The 18,262-nt window shown below is 44.9% G+C and overlaps 1 protein-coding gene across 2 annotated transcripts in view; it reads right to left on the minus strand.

Annotated features, from left to right (window-relative positions):
• GALNT16 (polypeptide N-acetylgalactosaminyltransferase 16) overlaps positions 1–18,262 on the minus strand; it is a 74,854-nt gene that overhangs the window by 7,266 nt on the left and 49,326 nt on the right. For both annotated transcript variants that reach the window (XM_009689887.2, XM_009689888.2), the window contains exons 7-14: positions 17,107–17,194; positions 15,262–15,346; positions 14,113–14,216; positions 10,206–10,332; positions 9,119–9,211; positions 6,881–6,964; positions 5,714–5,855; positions 4,251–4,367 (exon numbers count right to left, since the gene is read on the minus strand). In XM_009689887.2, the coding sequence (XP_009688182.2) occupies positions 4,251–4,367; positions 5,714–5,855; positions 6,881–6,964; positions 9,119–9,211; positions 10,206–10,332; positions 14,113–14,216; positions 15,262–15,346; positions 17,107–17,194 (840 nt within the window). The remainder of the gene's footprint in view (positions 1–4,250; positions 4,368–5,713; positions 5,856–6,880; positions 6,965–9,118; positions 9,212–10,205; positions 10,333–14,112; positions 14,217–15,261; positions 15,347–17,106; positions 17,195–18,262) is intronic.

The following is an 18,262-nucleotide window of genomic DNA, read 5'->3' on the forward strand; positions in this document are numbered from 1 at the left end:
CAAAAGTTTGTTTTTAATCTCAACAATCTGATCAGTCCAGAGTTTCTTTCAAGTTCCTGATAACAGCATTATAAGCTTCGAAATGTAGTGGAGTCAGCCAAGCTCAGGAAACACAGCCAGGAAGAACAGATGCTATTAATTATGATTGAGACACCTTGCACAGAGTTGTATGGAGAACAGATAACTGGAATAGCCAAGGGCGTTGCAGATCATATTTGAATGTATTTGCACAGCCATGAGCAGCCTGAAGCTGGTGTTGAAGATGATACATGCAAAATTTCAAATACATGAGTAAAGAGCGTGTGATGGAAAAGCTCACACCAACATTCAGCAACTGCTATCTCCCTTTGAGCTCTGCATTTGTAAAGCTAGGAATCAGAGCTGAGAAAAACTCTGGTCTCTTGAAAATTGCTTTCAAGCAGTGGCATAATGCAAGGACCTTTTTATCAGCTTATTACCATGAAGATGTTGACTCCAGTGCTTCCAGAACAGACAGGTTTTCACTCCGTCTCTTTTCTGAGAATCTGTATAAAGTTGAAATTGTCTGCTTCTCAGGTAATATGAGACACTGAGAAGCAAGGTGAGGAAAATTTTCCAATCCAGAGGTATACAGGATTTCAAATCCTGTTTGTCTCACAAGAAAATCTAGTGTCCTCATTTTCAGACTAAGGTCACATTCCTTCAGCAGATTTTAATGAAATATGCTTGTTTAATAGGATTTCTCAGCATGCTTCTGATCTGTTGGGAAACGTTGTGCCAATGTTTCTCATTTTTATGCTCTTGTTTTAGTGTCTGACTCTCACTTTGCCTTCTATTTTTCCTCACTGTAACACAAATTAAAATGCCACTCCCACCGTCAGTCAGAGCCAAAACTCCAACTAAAGGCAATAATTTATTATGTGTTCAAGTAAAAATGCTATTATTCAAATAACATTATGGATAACATCCATCTGGTTTCAAATGTAGTTTGATTGTGCAGAATAGCTCTTGGCTGTTTTTCTCCTAGTGGTGCCAGCTGTTGCTGTTGATGAGGAACGGGATCATGGTAACAAATACGTTTTGTTCCTGGTTCTTTTCAGCCCGAGGAGGAATAGCCTGATGGAGCCAAAAATCACCTGGATTGGGACCATTCTTTAGTATCCTCCTGTCTGCAGGAATCTAGACTTATTTTGAGGTAATACTCTAGATATAGTTCATAATGCTATAAAGCCTCCTCTAGAGTATTGACTACATGTCAGATAGATAGACACAAAGTTGTTGTTAGCACTCAGAAACAATAGCAAAAATCCCCTGCTCTGTGGACAGGCTTAATGCACAACAGCTGCGTATCATGGGCAAAGATTCAGTACGTTTGAAAGCAGAAAGCAACTTCAAGAGCTGTATGGTGCCACTGTAAGCATGTAACCAGTCTACTGCAGTGGGACTACAAAATGAAGCCATCACTTGCCATTTTCTGCCAGAAATCTTGCCTTTGTATCACTCAGCCATAGACATGAAGTCCAAACATCTTCCCACCTCATTCACCACAGACCTCTGACAGCAACGGTATCAGAGAAGATACTCAAAGCAGGGTTTTCATCAAACCACCATCTTCTCCTAGAACATCGCATGTGTGGTGCACATTGGCCGGGCTCACCCCTTTCTGCTCACACTGCCCGCTCAGAGCTTTCTGTTGCCACCTCCACCTTTCTGGGGTAGCTCAGCTTTCCTTCTTCCACTCCCTCTCAGCCCCTCTGAATTCCCTCTTTAGTAAAAATTTTCACAGCTTTCTAAGAAGCCCACTTGAACTGAGAAATGGCTGCTCCCATGCATAGTTTCAAAACACTGTTCTCTCCCTGACAGACCACCTCTCGGGCTGTGAGCACCACGAGGAGACAGGAATGCTGTAGAGCAACTGAGGAAATTATCTCCTGCTTTACTCTTTCATTTAGCATTTTGAAGCTTTGCCAGCAATGGCTGACACCTGGAAGCTCAGCTTTTTAAAGACTAGGAGCTGGGCTAGGGTGGCATCCCAAGTAGGGAGTTCTGCAAGCTGGCAACCTAGGGAGAACTAGACTCTCCCTCTGTCTTTTCTCTTCATTTCCAGAAACCTGCCTTGTCAGCCCAGACATGCACTCTCAGATGACCCCTATAAAAGCTGTTAGCTTCAGTTCCCACTGTAGCTAGGAGCTGGCAAAGAAAGTGTCAGTTCCTAAAATGAATGGAATACATTGCCTTAGAGGCAGGTGGTTCCTCTGGAAGAGGAACAGATGAGAGAAAATGGGGCAGTTTGTAAAGATAACTGTGTTACAGCTAGTTAAAAACCCATGTCAGCATTAACAACAAGTACTGATCTGGTTACAGAAGGAAGAGACCAGAAGAACACTCCCCAGGAAGACAACAAATTCGGGCATTGCAAGTGGAAGTGGCTTCATGGGTAGAAATCTGAAATGGGCATTTGAGACCCCCAGAAATATCCCCAACATTTCAGAGCATGTCAACTCAAATTAGATTAAAAATTCAAACCCACCTCTTCTCCCTCACCTCCACAAGGCACAAGGTGGTTTGGAATGGCAGCTGTGATTTAGATCACTCTCTAATTATTTGAAATGCTTAAACAAAATCCTTGTTTATAGGCAGTTGGCTAAATCATCTGCTAGGTCAAGTCCTTGATTTAAGTCCAGTTTGTTCATATAAAGTAATGGAAAACAACAACTCTCATCCCTCTTAGGCTGGCTCCAAATTTTAAGTGTGTGTATGTGTGTACGTATGTATGCGTCTTTATAATGAGCCTGTATATATTCAACACATCAAGGCTCAAGTAAATCCTATTCCAGCAGCAAAATGAACCTGCATGACTTAGTGAGGATTAAACTCTTCTGGCTAATAGAGCCTGCACTCCACCCTCCTTCAGGGGACCTTTGTCCTTCCATGGCAGGGCAGGAGGGGAAAGACAGCTGATTTTGGCAGCTGCCAGAGTCCTCTTTGCTGCCACGGAGGAAAATAGTGCAAGCCACCTAGGGAAAAGCTAAGGGACCTAATTACACAGCAAGGAGGTAAGTGATTACCATCAAGAAAAAGGAGCAGGCAAGCACAGCCCACCCAGGATATTGTTGCAAGGCTAATCTGAACTAAGAGTTTTCCCAGTGTATTCATGGTGACAGCTTTTCAAGAGACTTCTGCATTAATCGGCCCTCCAGAGAAAGGTCTACACAGGCTTTCCATAAACGGGCAAGACTGGATTTCAGTGCTTTTTTGAAGTGCTTTCTTTCAGGAAGAACAAAATTCAGATAGTCATACGGCATTAAAAAGTACTGATAAAAGTGGGTGCTGTTGAGGACTGTTAGCAAGCTGAGCAGTCTTCTACCTGTGGGCAATCAAAGCAATAGATGCACTGCAAAACATGCCAGCAGAGCCCTAGATGACACAAAGTTTGTTCTCTCTTGGTGTAGAGGGAAGCACAGGAGGCGTGGATGAAACAAGCCCAGTCCATTTGCTGTCTGCCAATGCTGACTTGTCACCATTGTGTTTTGGCCAGATCTGATAAAAAGGCACATCATGTATCTGTGAGGGAACCCTGGCCATCTCAGAGGCCATCTCTTACTTCGTGCTGTAAGACAAAATGACTTGGGTGTCCTCACAGACCAGGGATGTATGTCTTAGAAGCAGGATGAGATTCACAGAGCTGCATTTTGTTGGGAATATTGCAAAGCCAGTACTGCTGCTGTATATTTTTCCTCAGGGAGCAGTCTGCGTGGAACATATGGTGCTTTATGCTAGCTGATATTTCTCAAATGAGTTGCATGCACTCAACTTCAAAGGTCTGTTCACACGCCCAAAGACAGCACAAACAACAGTTCTCTCACTTCTAAATAAGTAAACAAATGATGGAATACAGCACTCCTCTCAGGTATCTCAAAGCATTTGCTGCTTATCTACCCAGCCAGGTGCCCTGCTCCGTTCACGCACAGACCTGGCTGAACATAAATTTACCCAAGGAGCCAGGACAGGGTGGCACTGGACTGGAACGAACCACCCTGATGAAGGCAGAGGCAGAGCAGGTACCCACACAGCAGTGGGGGCTGCACTCCCCTTTTGGTCACGTGCATTCTCATACACCCAAGCTTATGAAACACCTCAGAGAGGGAGATGCAGAAGACGGAAGGAACTTGTATACACATTGATAGTGCTGAGTTTTTCCCTGCAGGCTGCACTAATATAGGAATGCCAGCATGTGGCAATGAAGGGATTAAGAAAGGAACACAAGTTACCTGTCTGCCATCTTTCTGATTGCAGGTTTCCAGTGTGATTTGAGAGCCAGTAGAGAAGGTGGTAATGGAAAGACACTTGTCCTGCTGCCTAATTAGTGGGTCATTGAATATCCACTCCTTTGACACAAGAAAAAGAAAGGTCATCTTCTTATGATGATAATGGTGATAAATAGAGGAGAGAACAGCTTTTTTATCAGATGTCTCCAAACCCGGGATTCCTTGTTCAATTCTTATCAAAGGCTCCCTGGGAAGCCTTTGGACTGTGCCAGGAGTTTTCATCTAATCAGAAGTTTATGCTCAGGCTTGGTGCATTATGACTATTTCAAAACATGCAGCTGGCTGTCCTGACCGCTTGAGCAGCCTGGTTATCCTGGGATCCCATGTAGCAACTTGCGCTGCAGTTTTAAAGGATCAGGCCAGATAACAGGGAGGACACTGACCCCTGATTTACATGTTGTGTAATTGCTTCTGCATGTTTCAACAACAGACGTGTTCTGTAACAGGTAACAGGGACCTATAGATTGCTCATCAAGGAAAGCAAAACGCATGCAACCATCTCCATGACCTAACAAATATCACCAGCACACACAAAGCACAACCCATTTCATTTTCCCCTCTTCACACTAGATGGATGCCCAACCCAGTCAACTGTTATTGTACTTTCCCCAAGGTTTAAACCCAAAGTGCAATAAGTTTCAGAGATTTCAAATTGTAATTGACATGAAACAATGAGTCAGATTAAATAGCATGTTGAATGCTGGCTGCAAACTTGTTTCCAACAGTTAACAGATGTGAATATGTATTTTCTGGCATAAAATATCTTACTGTGACACTTAACTTTTGAAGCTACTTCCCTGCTGCATTGTGACTACCAAAAGAGGAGACTGGTGCAGATCCTCAACCGGTATAAACCAGTTCAGCTCCGCTGCAGTTAGAAAAGGTTGCCAAATTCCTGCAGCTGGGGTCTTGGCTCAAGCCATCTGCAGCTACAGCCAAACTAGTAGACCAAGAAATATTTCTGACCCTGTGGGAATCTTCTGCCTGCATGCTGGGGTACTAGCCAGGCACAACCCGGGACTGGTTTTCATGGGAAGGAGTCATAGCCCCATGGGCTGGAGATGAAGCACAGCACACCCAAGCAAAGGTCCAAGTGGGATAGTTACATGACTCAAACGCTCGTCATGCACTTGCTGCACAGACTAGTCACACCTTTGAGCGTTCAAGCATTATCTGCTGCCTCTGAGTAACAAAGACCTTCCCAACCTATGTCTGACTGTTCGGTCTGTTCAGCCAACAGAGCTTTGAGACGGGTATAGCTTCCTTTTTCTGCTTGCTATTTAAACCATTGACAAGCCAAATTCTTCCCTCATTCACCTCTATACAAACCTACCGAGGTCTTCTCAGTCATTGGTAGTAAAAAGGGTAGAAGCAAGAGCAAAGAACCAAACTGAAGCCCATCTTACCTGAGTGACAGGTGGATTATTCACTATCCCTTTACAGTTTCCCATGTCAGCCAACATGTTCCCTGTCGTATCCTGTGCCCGAGACTCCAGGCAATTTCCTCCTTGTTTAATTATCCCTGGAATCGTCTCCTTTTCAGGAACCCTTGAAGTAAAACACAGTTGCACGGCATTTCATACCCCAAAATGTACCAAAGCACTTACATATTGATAGGGCAAAACAGGCCCATGACTGAAATGCAGTTGCCTTTGCTTTGACAGAAAATGAAAGATATCCTATCCACTGCAAATGTCTGAGGGAGGCAGAAGTCAAGGGAAAATTTGGTCAGAGGGATGGTATCCTTTTGTTTCAGAAGGCATTAAATGATCCTTAGGTGCTCCGCAAGCAGTCAGGGCTTCAGTGTTATGTCACCTCTAAAAGAGATTAGTGTCAGTAAAAAGCAATATCCACACTGATCTATCCTGTCCCTGCCTCCCCCTTTTTCAGACTCTTCCCCCTGGTGCTAGTACACGTTCACTGTCACTTTGGTCGCAATACAGGAAGGACTTATCAAGGCCAGTCTCCAACCAGATGTTTTAGCCTTAACCCACATTAGCTGTATACTTTGTTGACTGGGAGTTGAGATGCATTGCCAGGGTGTGTTAGGCCCCAGCTACCTACCAGGAGGGCAGTGTCACAGTACTACCTCATCTTGACCCAGGGAAGAGGAAGTCATGCACAAAGCTGTTGCTGGCAGTCACCAGGGCTTTCTCTGAACCACTTGCACCTCTGCACTGAGGCAGCCCAGCAACACTCAGCTCAGCTGCCTCCAGGGAGAGCATTCAACAACAGTCAGAGACCGAGCCTTAACTGGGAGGGATGTAATGCTCCTGTGCTTGTCTATGCACACACAGTCGTCAGAAAACATCACTGCTGCACATCCCTAAGGGATAGCTCTACGGGGTAGAACAGAGAGCTCCCAGAGGAAAGAGTAACAGGTTTTGTGCAAAGTTGTTGTGATGATACAAATCAGGAAATGTCACAAGGTTTCTCACCAAAAGAAGGAAAATAAGGAAAACTTTTTCCAGGCATGAGCCCCTCCCTTGCCTGCTGCCATGAAGACTCAACTTCTTGTTATTACCCACCTCCCAGATCCGTCAGAGATTTCTACGAGCTGAGAACTGACTCACTTGAGTTCTGGATAGACGTTCTCCAGATACCACTGAAAGGATTTACAGTTCAGTTTGCGGCGCTGCTCCACTCGCTCTGCAATGCTGGAAAAACATGCAGGTTGTTCAGGATAAGATAGTGAACGGCAGGGAGGGGAGCAATGAAGACTGGCCAGCAGGTTAGAGGGAGCTTATACGAAATTTCACCTTTACTCATTCTCCCACCTAATTGGTCCTAGGATGAGAACAATATCAGTGATTTGAGCTGAAAAAGAGGAGAGGCAAATGGCAGGAAATGGAAAGGAAGAAAAGGCACCTTCAGAGAGCAGTTCCTGCATTTCCTTTGACTGAGAGAGGCAGCAGTGTTCAGGACCTACGGGGTTAAATAATGCAGAGCAGTAAAGCTATTGGAGGATCCAGAAAGTGTTTCTGCCTCTGGGTGCCCCTGTAGAGACATTTCATGAAAATTGCACAACCATCAGCTCCTGAAAAGGCTCAGGTATATAAAATGGTGAAACTGTGTGTGCTGGAGGTGGGGCAGACAAGAGAGCAGCCCTAGGCTCAGGTTGGGTCGAGAATCTAAAAAGCACAATGACTTGGTTTTAAACTATTCAGGGAGAAGAGGGAAGCATGGTGGGAAATTTACTCAGCACCCCAGTGAGCATCTGCTGCAACAGCCCTCTCACTGCTGATTTAGTTGGCTTTAGCTGGCAAAAGAAGAGGATTTCCCTCAAACAGTCCTACTAAGCTGTGACACTAGGGACTCTCCTCTTCAAACTATGCCCCTACATATCTGTTGGGAATGACTTTCAGCTGTACCCATGCCCCTTTGCCATGGCCAGCCATCCAGAAGCCACTGTACTACCCATAGCTTAGGAGAAAGTGCCTAGACCAAGCATTCACATAGAAACCATAGGGAAGGAAGTTCCATTTTTGGCCCAGGTGACTGTGATGGTGCCAGAAGCATTTACATTCTAAACTTAGATTTAATGCGGGTTCACAGGGCCATTACATCACAGGGCCAATTGAAGAAATTGCCTAAAATCAAATCCTACAGCTCTGCCCCAGCCCTTATTCAGCCAAAGCTGCCAGTAAAACCCCTAGGAAGTCTACATGAACAAGACTGCACGGTTTGGCTCTAAAATACATTAGCAATATAACCATGTCTGATATGTAATAGATAGGCTTCCTTCACAAACAGTCAGGCTACTTGCTGTTTGGCCCAGGCTCAGCTGCTGCGGTAATCTCAAAGACAGATAAACTAGGTAGGTAAAGTTATTTGTATAAAAATAGTTAATGCATCATGACAATAAAGCAGGAAGTACAACCAAGAGTATGTGGGAGTCCAGCCAAACCTGCCTGTCACTACACAAGCAGGAGATGCATCATTCTACAGTGCAGATGGCTACTACACATTTGAGACACAATCATGTTTGCCAAGTCCTTAGGCTAATACAGCAATAGTTGTTTCTTGTTCACAGACAGGTATTACACACAGAAAGACCACACTCTTAGGGTTTTTTACATTTTTGGGGGGCTATCATAGGGGTTTGCTAGGACAGAGAGCAACCTATCCCCTTGTCCCAGTTGTTGGTGCTCATCACTGATTTCTGGGCCACACAGTATTCTTAAACCCACGACAACCAGTTCCATGTAGTCTGGAGACAGCTTTAGCAAAGGCGCTATGAGGAGCACAGCTCTGCACAGAAGAAGTGGGGTCAGCAGGTGCTGGAGGCCAGTCACTATTGATTGTGTTTCAGCATATCTCATCTTTGCTCGCTCTCTCTCCTGCCCTACAAAGCAGGTAAGCCACCCAGTTCATCCATCAGGGGAGAGGGGAGCACACTGGGTGAGAACCAGCCCCCTGTGCCAGCTAGTCTCACTTAGCCCCAGATTCTGCATTCACACAAGAACTTCGAATCAAGAGCTAGTAACTGTACAGCTCAGACTTCCAGAGCAGTTACATGCTGTGTTAGAATAAAATTCTCATCTATCCACCTAAAATGGGTGGCCTTTTAATTTCGTTTCAGATCCCTACATCCTTCTGTTAACAAGTGATTTACATGGGTTACTGGGGGAAAAATAAGTGAATTAGAAGAAAACCTTGTTAGCCAGCCACTCAAGCTGCAACTTTCAGGGCAACCCATTTAAAACATCTTTTCTTCACTTCCCAACACTTACTTCCAGAGAAGATCCAAAAGCTATTTCTAGCTAACAAGCTGATTATCAGAGGCCTATTGAGGTTCAGGGGCAGCTTACCTTCCAAACGACTTGCCAATAGCAGATGGCCGGGCCTCATAATAGTACTGCTTGTATTCATCCATCCACACTTCTGCTGTCCGCTTGGTATTCCTGCATGGGGATGAGGAGACGCTTTGCTGCCTGCTGCTGCAGAAGCTGCCCTCTTGGCAAGCAGGCAGTAGGTGAGCAGACCCAAGACCTGCCTGCCAGGAGGGAGTAGGGGACAGTCCTGAACATGAAACACAGTAGACAGTATAGCACACTTCCGAGTGAATATGTTAAGTGAATAAATCTGGTTAGGATGCTCCAGTTCAGAAGTTAAAAAACAGCCATAGTTCACTGTGATTCCTTTCACACACGCCCCCTCTGGAGAGACAGCTGTACTGGTTGTCACAGACTTGTTAACTGACTGTCCCAACTATCATCCTGCTTTGCAGTCTCCCCTTCCCCTAAGTGCAGAGGTTCTCTAGCTTAGAATATTGTCATAGAACATTTCAAGTCAGAAGGGACCTCTAGGTATCACCTAGTCCAACCTCCTGCTCAAAGCAGGGCTAGCTTCAGGTTAGGTCATGTTGCTCAGGGCCTTGTCCCGTTCAGCTGTTCCAAGGATAAAGATTTCACACCCTTTCTGAGGCTCTATGCCAGAGCTTAAGCATTCTCGTCGTAAAGCATCTTCTCTTATCTTTCTCTTCCCCTCTGTCCTGTGATGGAAATTGTCCTCGTAGCTCCTCTCAGAGCACATGCGGCTCCAAGGATCTCTGGACACAAAAACAACTCAAGGACGCCAGAGATGACTAAGAACTACTGATACCCAGGCACATATCATAGGCGGTACCCACAAACAGCCAGAGGCTCTCCTTAGAGCACTACTCCCCGCCTCCACTGCACATTGAAGAAGAAGAAACACAGTAGCACAAACAACAAAGAAGGGGATAGGCTTTGTGCACAGACCCCAGCAACTCATTCTTCCTTTGCAGAATGAATGTTCAGCCACAGTCCATTCTCCTCTGTCATCAGGCAGAAAGACAACAAAGAATTGAGGCTTATTTAGATACACCCAATGTTGAGGTGATCTGGCTGCCACCAAGAACTCCTCAACACTTACTTGATATAAGTTAACGCATTGCCCTCAGGAAAGTCATAGGGATGGCGCTTCCTGAACACATGTCCCACTCGACTGCAGGGAACGATCTCCAAGCTGCCACCGCACATCCAAACTCGGAACGAGAGCTCTGGAAGAGAACCTAGGAGTCATACAGCTGCAGCCAGACCAGCAACATTTCCAAGAACAGCCACTTTAAGCAGTGCACCTGAAATCTTTGTCCCTCTGCTCTGGATGTATTTCCAGCAAAGCAAAACCAGGAAAAGTGACACCATGGTAAGAGTGAGAAAATTCTTCCCTTTATTAAAATGGAGGCAACACCTGTGTCTCAGAGACTTTCTAACCTTCTCCGGCCCCTCTCCCCTCTCTGGTCCCCTAAGCTTTCCTATGAGACACCTTCTCATTTGACCTGATTGTTCTGGCTACTGTCAGGCCTTCCGGACAGCATTTGGCAATAGACTGAAATTACCCCACACCCATCTTGTTTTAGATTTCTGTAACTCTCTATCCCTGCATAGGGAAGGAAGGAAGAAGAACTCACTGTGAAGAGCAAATCATGTGAGGAAGAGAGAAAGTTTAGGAGACACGGAGAGAGAAGAGTAAAAGATTCACATACAGAAGTGAACTGATGTCCTCTCCCCCCTTCATCCAGCCATACCATCTGAGATACCACTTGAGCGCAGAGCATCCTGAATACTGGTCAGATGTGACCTGCTGTTGCCTTCTCCATACCACGTAGGGTGATTATGGCACAGCTGATGAGATGGACATATATCTAGGCAAACATATTCCCCTACCTGGGGCCCAAAGCACTCCCTGTGGACTCTGTTCCTGCTGTGGGCCTCTCCTAAGTCTCCAACAATTGTACTAAACCCTGCGTTAACATGCTGTCTGCCCTACAGTATCTCACTGTTACTGTTCGTAATCCCCTTAGCTCCATTAAAAGAAAAAAATGGTTGTCTGGTTAAAGTGTGTCACCAGTTGCCTCTGCTGAGTGAGCTACTGAGAGCAGAATTCAGTCTAATATGTACGAATGTACAAAAATTGAGAATCCTGTTAACTGAAGAAAGCCAGCTGGTCCTGAAGCTAAATTCAACATTTTCTTAAAGGATTAGAAGAACGTGGAGCTTTGATGTACAGAAGTTTATTTGCATCACAGAAGAGACATGACCTTGCTCAGGCTTATGAGTCTGTCCTAGCAAGTTTAATCATTGCCACACTGGAGGGTTTTCCGCTTGCTTTTCATTTGGCAGTGAAAAGAGAAGGAAGAGGAAAAATGAAAATTAGGTGGATAGTTGGTTAGGATTTCTGATCAAGCCCTTACCAAAGGGTTTCAGATTGTGTAGACTGATTACTTCAAAAATTTTACTCGCTTGGGATCTGCCTCCAGTAATGCCTGAATTATGGGGCTCTGATGTTTAGAAATTAAAAAGAAATGATATATCAGGATCTAATGGCTGTTTCAAAGCAAGGACACACACTAACATCCTCCCACCCTTCTTATTTCTCCATAGTTTTCCTCTCCAGCTCCTGGGAAAGGTTGTTTCAACGGTGTGGGTTTTAGGCGGGAGAAGGTATTTTTAATCTACCTTCTGCTTCTAAGTAAAAAGCATTTTAATAGACTACGTTTTGTGGCATTTCTTACTGTCTCTAGACTCTCCCTGACTCTTCCCAACAGCTCATTATTTTTAATCTGGTTTCAACAGGGACTTTCAGCTCTGAAGAGAGGAATGAAAAAAACCAACATGTATACTATTGTTGTCAAATACAAGCTGCTTTCTAACCCACTGCCGTACAACAGCAACAGGCTCAGTACTGAAGCCACTGAGTCATTGCCTCATACTATGCAGAAGAGCTGAAAACACTTTCAAGAGTACTGCGTTTGCTTTTAAAAATATTTTCCCGTTGCCATCACTATTGTGGTGTTGTGGCAATATGGCTCACAGACAGGCCCCACTGTGCACTTGACCTTGCCCTGTTAAATAAAGAGTCAAAGTGCAGGATAAGAGACAAGCGAGGGGAGACAATGAACCACACAACAAGGCAAAACTGGCAATTCTGGTATGCCTGGCCCAATTCCACAGATGCTGGCCCAGCCACTGCCAGGGCTTACAGGAGTGGTTTGGAAGAGGAGAATGAAGCAACTCTGGAGGTTTTGATCTCTCTCCTGCATGCAAGGAGAGCTGTGGGTGTGAAGGGGATGGCAATTTATTGCCATGTGTTGCAGAGAGCTCTGCTTAGCATCAGCTGCTGAGGTACGCATCAAACACCACCACTGTGCTGCCTGGTGGGCAGTAGCAGACTACTAAAGGCCTAAGTAAATATTCCCTCTCCATCTTTGGGGTTCAAAACTTTTACGCAGTTGCAGCTCAGAGGCTGGCTCTGCTGCTGGAGCAGGGCTGGTGACAGCAAGCAGCTGAGTTTGGCTGTGCAGAAAAATCTGAAGGACAGGAGAGGGGACCCCAGAGCCTAGGAAAATGCTCTGTTGCTTGTACCTGCAGCACTCAGCTGATGCTACTAGTACTACTGAGATCCCAAAGCAAGCCCCAGGGCTAAGCACCTCTTTTTAATATCACCAATATTATAATATGAAGTGAAGCCTTAGAACGTGAGCATTCATTATCAAGTATTTTGTTTTAAAATAGTGGTAACTTAATATTCTGTTACCAGCCAAATATATCATTTCCTGGTTTTCGAGGGCATTTCACAAAAAGATAGCTGCCCCCCACCCAGCTGTGTTCAGAGAGTTTTCTACCCTCAATACTCTTCTAACAACTAGCCTGAAGCACTGGCATAACTGGGATTTTTATGTTATTATTCTCCTATTGCCTGGTGGGTGTTTGTGTGTCAAAATTGTATGAGGCATTCCTAACATTGGATCTCATTTAAAAGAAGGGTAGCTACAGAAGTTTTAAGACAGCTGAAAAAAGTGATAGTGAGTCACTCAACACAATTAACATCTTTACAAAAGTTTCCTGACTATTTCTCTCTTCCTAATTGGCCCTTCAAGTGCTCGAGAGCACCACATGAATTCTTCTTTAAAGGAATTCATTTACAAATCCACAATAGTTATGGATGCTGTAGAAAGAGACTAAACTTCTGGCAGTGTTAGTAGCAGAAAAGTCTATTTAAATTGACTGGGAAACAGAGTAAGGCTTTTGTCACTCCAGCTCCACCTGCTTTGTTTCTAAATGAATGCCCCAAATACTGGAGATCTCTATGAACCTCTTTTCAATGCTCTTCCTTTTGTCACTAACCCTCAGTGATATTGCAGCATCCTTTCACATGGCGGCGTGGGGGGGGGGGGAGAGACTGAGTCTTGAAATTGCTGTGCCACCATTAGGTGCAGGCAGATGGGTTTCAGCACTGTGCCCTCTGAGAGAACAGCGCTTGAATGGACAGACTACCCTGGACCTGTGAACTCCTCAGATGTTTGATGCTCTGGTCTGCTTCCATGTGTTTTCATTCTCAGTCTATCTGTACCCAAATTCCACTCACAAAGAGGCTCATTTTATTAGGAAAAACATACTTCAGAACTATCAAGCTGGGATAAGAACTCACACTTACCTGGGAAGGATCAACAGGTACATGAACAAGGAATGACTGTCCACTTCAGAGCTGGGGCAACATGGACCGCCATGGGGAGGAATAGCCTCCAAAGTTAAACAACAATTTAAAAATCAGGACGTGCCTCTGACTTACCTGGACTGTGGAAACACATGTACAACAGTGTATATGCAGTGTATAAGCAGCCAGTGATACAATTCTGGCTGACACAGAGGTTACCTGACAATGTCCTTAACCTTATGTTGACATGCAGATCTCTTGAGAGGAGAGTTGTGGTAGGCAGTGAAGGCTCAGAAGTGTTTCTGCTTTAATGTGTCATTCCTCTAAAACACCCCAAACTTACCAAAATTCTCTCCTCCCCAGATGTCCATCTGAGTATCATATTTTCCCAGGTGGTTAAACCAAGACTTGTCAATCACAAAGATGCCTCCTGCTATGACAGGGGTTCTGGAAAAGAAAACTAAATAACCACATGTACCTGTGCAAATGCAGCACCGTCTTCATGACCACCTCCATTTTAGAGAGGGGGTAACTTGTCCAAGACCGACAAATCATATCTCATGAACTTGCAGCAGGATTCCATGGTCTTCCTCACTAAATCGTCCTCCTTCCTTTGTTAGATGGTGCTGCAAACACTACACGAGTAAAACTGTCTTCTGCATTTACGCAAATGTGCCCCATGTAAAGCGATAATAGCAGCACTGTCTGATGACTGTGCTTACCAACTAAACACCGTGCAAGAGACCTTGCTGGCTACATTTACTGCTCTGCTGTTGGCAAGCTGGTTGGTTCTGGAGGGGCTCAAAAATTATGTAGAGGAATTGAATGAAACTCTTTGTTTATGTTACAAATAGAAAACTGTCTGTCTATGCAGACACTCACCATGCCATTTTATATCCGAATTTATCACATTCTGTATTTCTCAGAGCTGGTGTACATAGCAGTGAGGCAGGCAATAACTGTTTGAGCGACCAGAGTAAATTTTGTATGTAGACATACATGCTTAGGAGAGGAGCATAATTCTGTGCCCAAATTACTGGACAAGATTCATTTCCCAAGTCTGCTTTGCACTTACTGGGTGACTTAGTGCAAACCGTTTAGCCTCTCCATTCTTTATTTTTTCTTGTGGAAGACAGCAGTAATTCAATTTCCTCACCCTTAAAGGGATTTCTGAGGTATTCAGGGTGTTGAGTGAGGGAGACCACAAAAATGAACATATAGAACAAGAAGTGGCTTGTAGAGGTTGCATATCTAGAAGCCTACCATAGCATATAGCTATTTCTTACAATATTCAGGGAGTAATACCCTCAGAAGACACAGATCTCAATGCATTGCAAGATTTCTTCACAAATAATATGAAGAATGTCATCATCGAGGGAACACTGTGGCATTTTGTCCTCAGCAAGACAATCCCTGTATAGTCCTTGCCATACAGGTGAGAACTTAGTAAGGGCATTTGGAGGGCTGCACACAGTTTATCAGAGACAACTACCTTATAGACTGAGTTGGGTCTGTTCTGGACATCTTCTGCTCTATAGGAATCTGCTCCCACTTAAAGTGAAGGCTCCAGTCAAATCCTGAGGAGGAAAGAAACAGCTCAGACATGTTTTGTTCTTGTTTTTCTGCTAGCTTTGGTGATAGTCCCCACCTTTGTATCACAGGCTATCCCTAGGCTATCCCTTTCCTTTCCTGACCTCCCTCCTTGCCTACTCAGAACCTGGCAGGAGTCTATCCTAATGCAGCCAAGAGGCTGCTAATCTTCTCTCTTGGCATCCTCATCCCTTAGTGGTACAGGTCTCTGCTCCGTTACATTCCACATCTTCAGGAGGGGGCTGTCAGTGCGAGATGTAATAATTAGCACTGCTGCGTTTTGGTCAGTCGATCTTATACTTCATAGTCTGCCAAAGTTATGAGGCTTTAATCAACACACTCTGTAGAATGCAATGTATTCTGGGAAAAAAGGATTGTAGTTCATGGTAACCATTCCCCCTCCAAGTCTATCGCTTATTTATAGTTGGCCTATGGTGGTGACTTGAGCACAAGACAATCACTAGGGTTATACCACTGTGAAAGGCAGTTATAGAGGTCAAGGAGCATAGCAGTGAATCCCAGACGTCTGCGTTTTCTCTTGCCATAGAGGAGGGGGAACAGCACTAGGCACTGTGTGAGAGCATAGGAACAGCCACAGTAGAGTTCAGCTGCCAGCAGAGAGGTGAAAAAGCTTTTCCAAAGATACCATGAGAGGGTCTGGTAGACAGGAGTAGCAATTGGAAGCGCCTGCTGGGCATCGATATACCTGCAGTGTAGGGAGTGGTTGCAAACCATACTCACACTTGGCAGGAGGTTTACTTCTGGGCTCTCAGAGGAAAATGATCCTCATTTGGGGAAGCTAATGGATAATTATGCTGTTTGGAGGCACAGATTTTGCTGATGAGTCCTAGGCAGTGGGTAGGTACTACCTGAATTACTATTAGGAGATGAATCACTATCAGGGATGCCAATGGGGTATGCTCTGGCTTACGTGGCATGAATGTGTGTGAAGGTCCAGGTGCCCTCTGAATGCTCATCGGTAGTGGCAGGTATGCACAGGAGATCTCCCAGGGAATGTTTTTAAAAATTCTAAGGGGCCATGCTCAGGCACTGCCCCAAAATATGCAGTCCATGTGAAGTTGCAGAACCAAATTTGAAGACTGCTGTGACCCTTTAACACCACATGGATGAGACAGAGAGCCTGGACATGCTATGCGACCATAAAGAGTTTCACCTCCTCTACTGTAGAGAGTCTTTCCAAAGGAGCAAACAGCATCATATAGAAACACCAGGTGATGCTGGAAGGACCAGACAGAGCGCAGGAAGAGTGAAGAGTTTCTAGAGGTGGCCCTTCCCCATCCTCCTTTCTTATCACCTTCCTTCCCTTGCTGGAAACTGTAAAGAGAGGTCTCTTTGGGTTATGAGTAAGAAAACTGAGAGCACAGAAGGGGTACTTTTCAGGTCTGGCAGCTTGGCATGAGAGCTGAAGCCCAGAAATCCTGCTATTCACCTTCAGTTAGGAGGTGTGAAGTGGCAAGAGGACATGGTGATATGTTTATTCAGTTAAATAAGCTCTGGATTTGCAAAGCCCCATGACACTGATGCAAGCTCAAGTGCAACTCCATGTAGTTTGGTTTTGTTGTAACTCTGTGAAAGATCTGACCTTGCAAATTGCAGGAGAAAGAGGACAGAGAACCCATCAGGAAAGAGCATCACTCTGCTTTCTTGAAAAGCTGAAGAGAACAACAATTATTTGTCATGCACCATCCCTCTCGTCTAACTCATACAAGTCATTCATTGTACCCACCTCCCCTCAGATCTGCTGATGCTGCCAGGTAGGCAAAATTATCCAGGCTGATAACATCAATGATTGGACTCACCACTCTGGTATAATCCTAAAGGAGAGAGAGAAAAGGGGAAAAAAGTAATCAGGCTTTTCTTGGGGGACTGGCAAAGCTGCCTGAGATCAGAGAACACGAAGCTGGACGCAACCTGTAAATTTTTGCCTGGCTTCTCCAGTACAGGTCTGAGATGTGGGCAAGAGATCCATGGCCACTATATCCAAACATGGAGATAGTGGCTATTAAACAAACTGCGCACTAAGGACACAGAGAATGAAGCCTGAGGCCCTGACACCCAGAAATGCTGCTAAGAGACAGCTCTATTTCCTGCCCAAGTCATAGGACATGAATCACTTCCAAAGGTTTTGTGCTTGTTTTTGCTGTTTGCTGACAGCATAGTTACTGCGCAGCCTGTCTTAATTAAGTCATTGTCATCGGCCCAGAAACAATCAACCCACTAATAAATCATCTCATAACAAGTTCTATCAATTGAAACCCTTACTTCAAAAAAAATGGGACAAACTGTAAAAGATATCAAGGTATCGGGAATACTCTACTTGCACAAAGGGGAATATATATTTACAGTTTTCTTTGCAATCGTTTTACTAAGTGCAAGTTGAGATTGTAACAATTTTTCAATGTCAAGAGACAGGGCACTAGAGAGAGTCTTGTCATAACAGAAGTCTAAGATAAAACTGAGAGAGCTGCCAATGCTGGAAACAGCATCCTGTTATTAGACACCTGCCAGCCTCCACTGCTGTGGCCCCTCCATGCCTTTCCTACCGAACCTCCATTTTGCGCTTTGCAATAGCTCTTCCTGCTGTGACCTCTTTGGCCAGGATGGCACGTCCTAGGCTAGAGCTTGTTGTTCATGTATATTCCCACTGGCTGGGTGCTGTGGATGGCTACACAGAGGGAGCACGTCTGCACAGCCTGTGCTCTGTCAGCACTCACCTTGGAGCCTGGTGGCAACTGCTCCAACCCTCTAGTGATAGGACTGCTTAGGATAAGACTGAAATTTGAACCAGGACCCACATTGGAAATGTGGGAGGTAGGTCTGCAATAGACTCACCTGAAATCTGCTCACTAAATACAGCTGGAGTCAGCAGCCTAGCTTTTGCA

The sequence above is a fragment of the Struthio camelus genome, chromosome 5, assembly GCF_040807025.1.
Source record: "Struthio camelus isolate bStrCam1 chromosome 5, bStrCam1.hap1, whole genome shotgun sequence".
NCBI classification, from domain to species: Eukaryota; Metazoa; Chordata; class Aves; order Struthioniformes; family Struthionidae; genus Struthio; species Struthio camelus.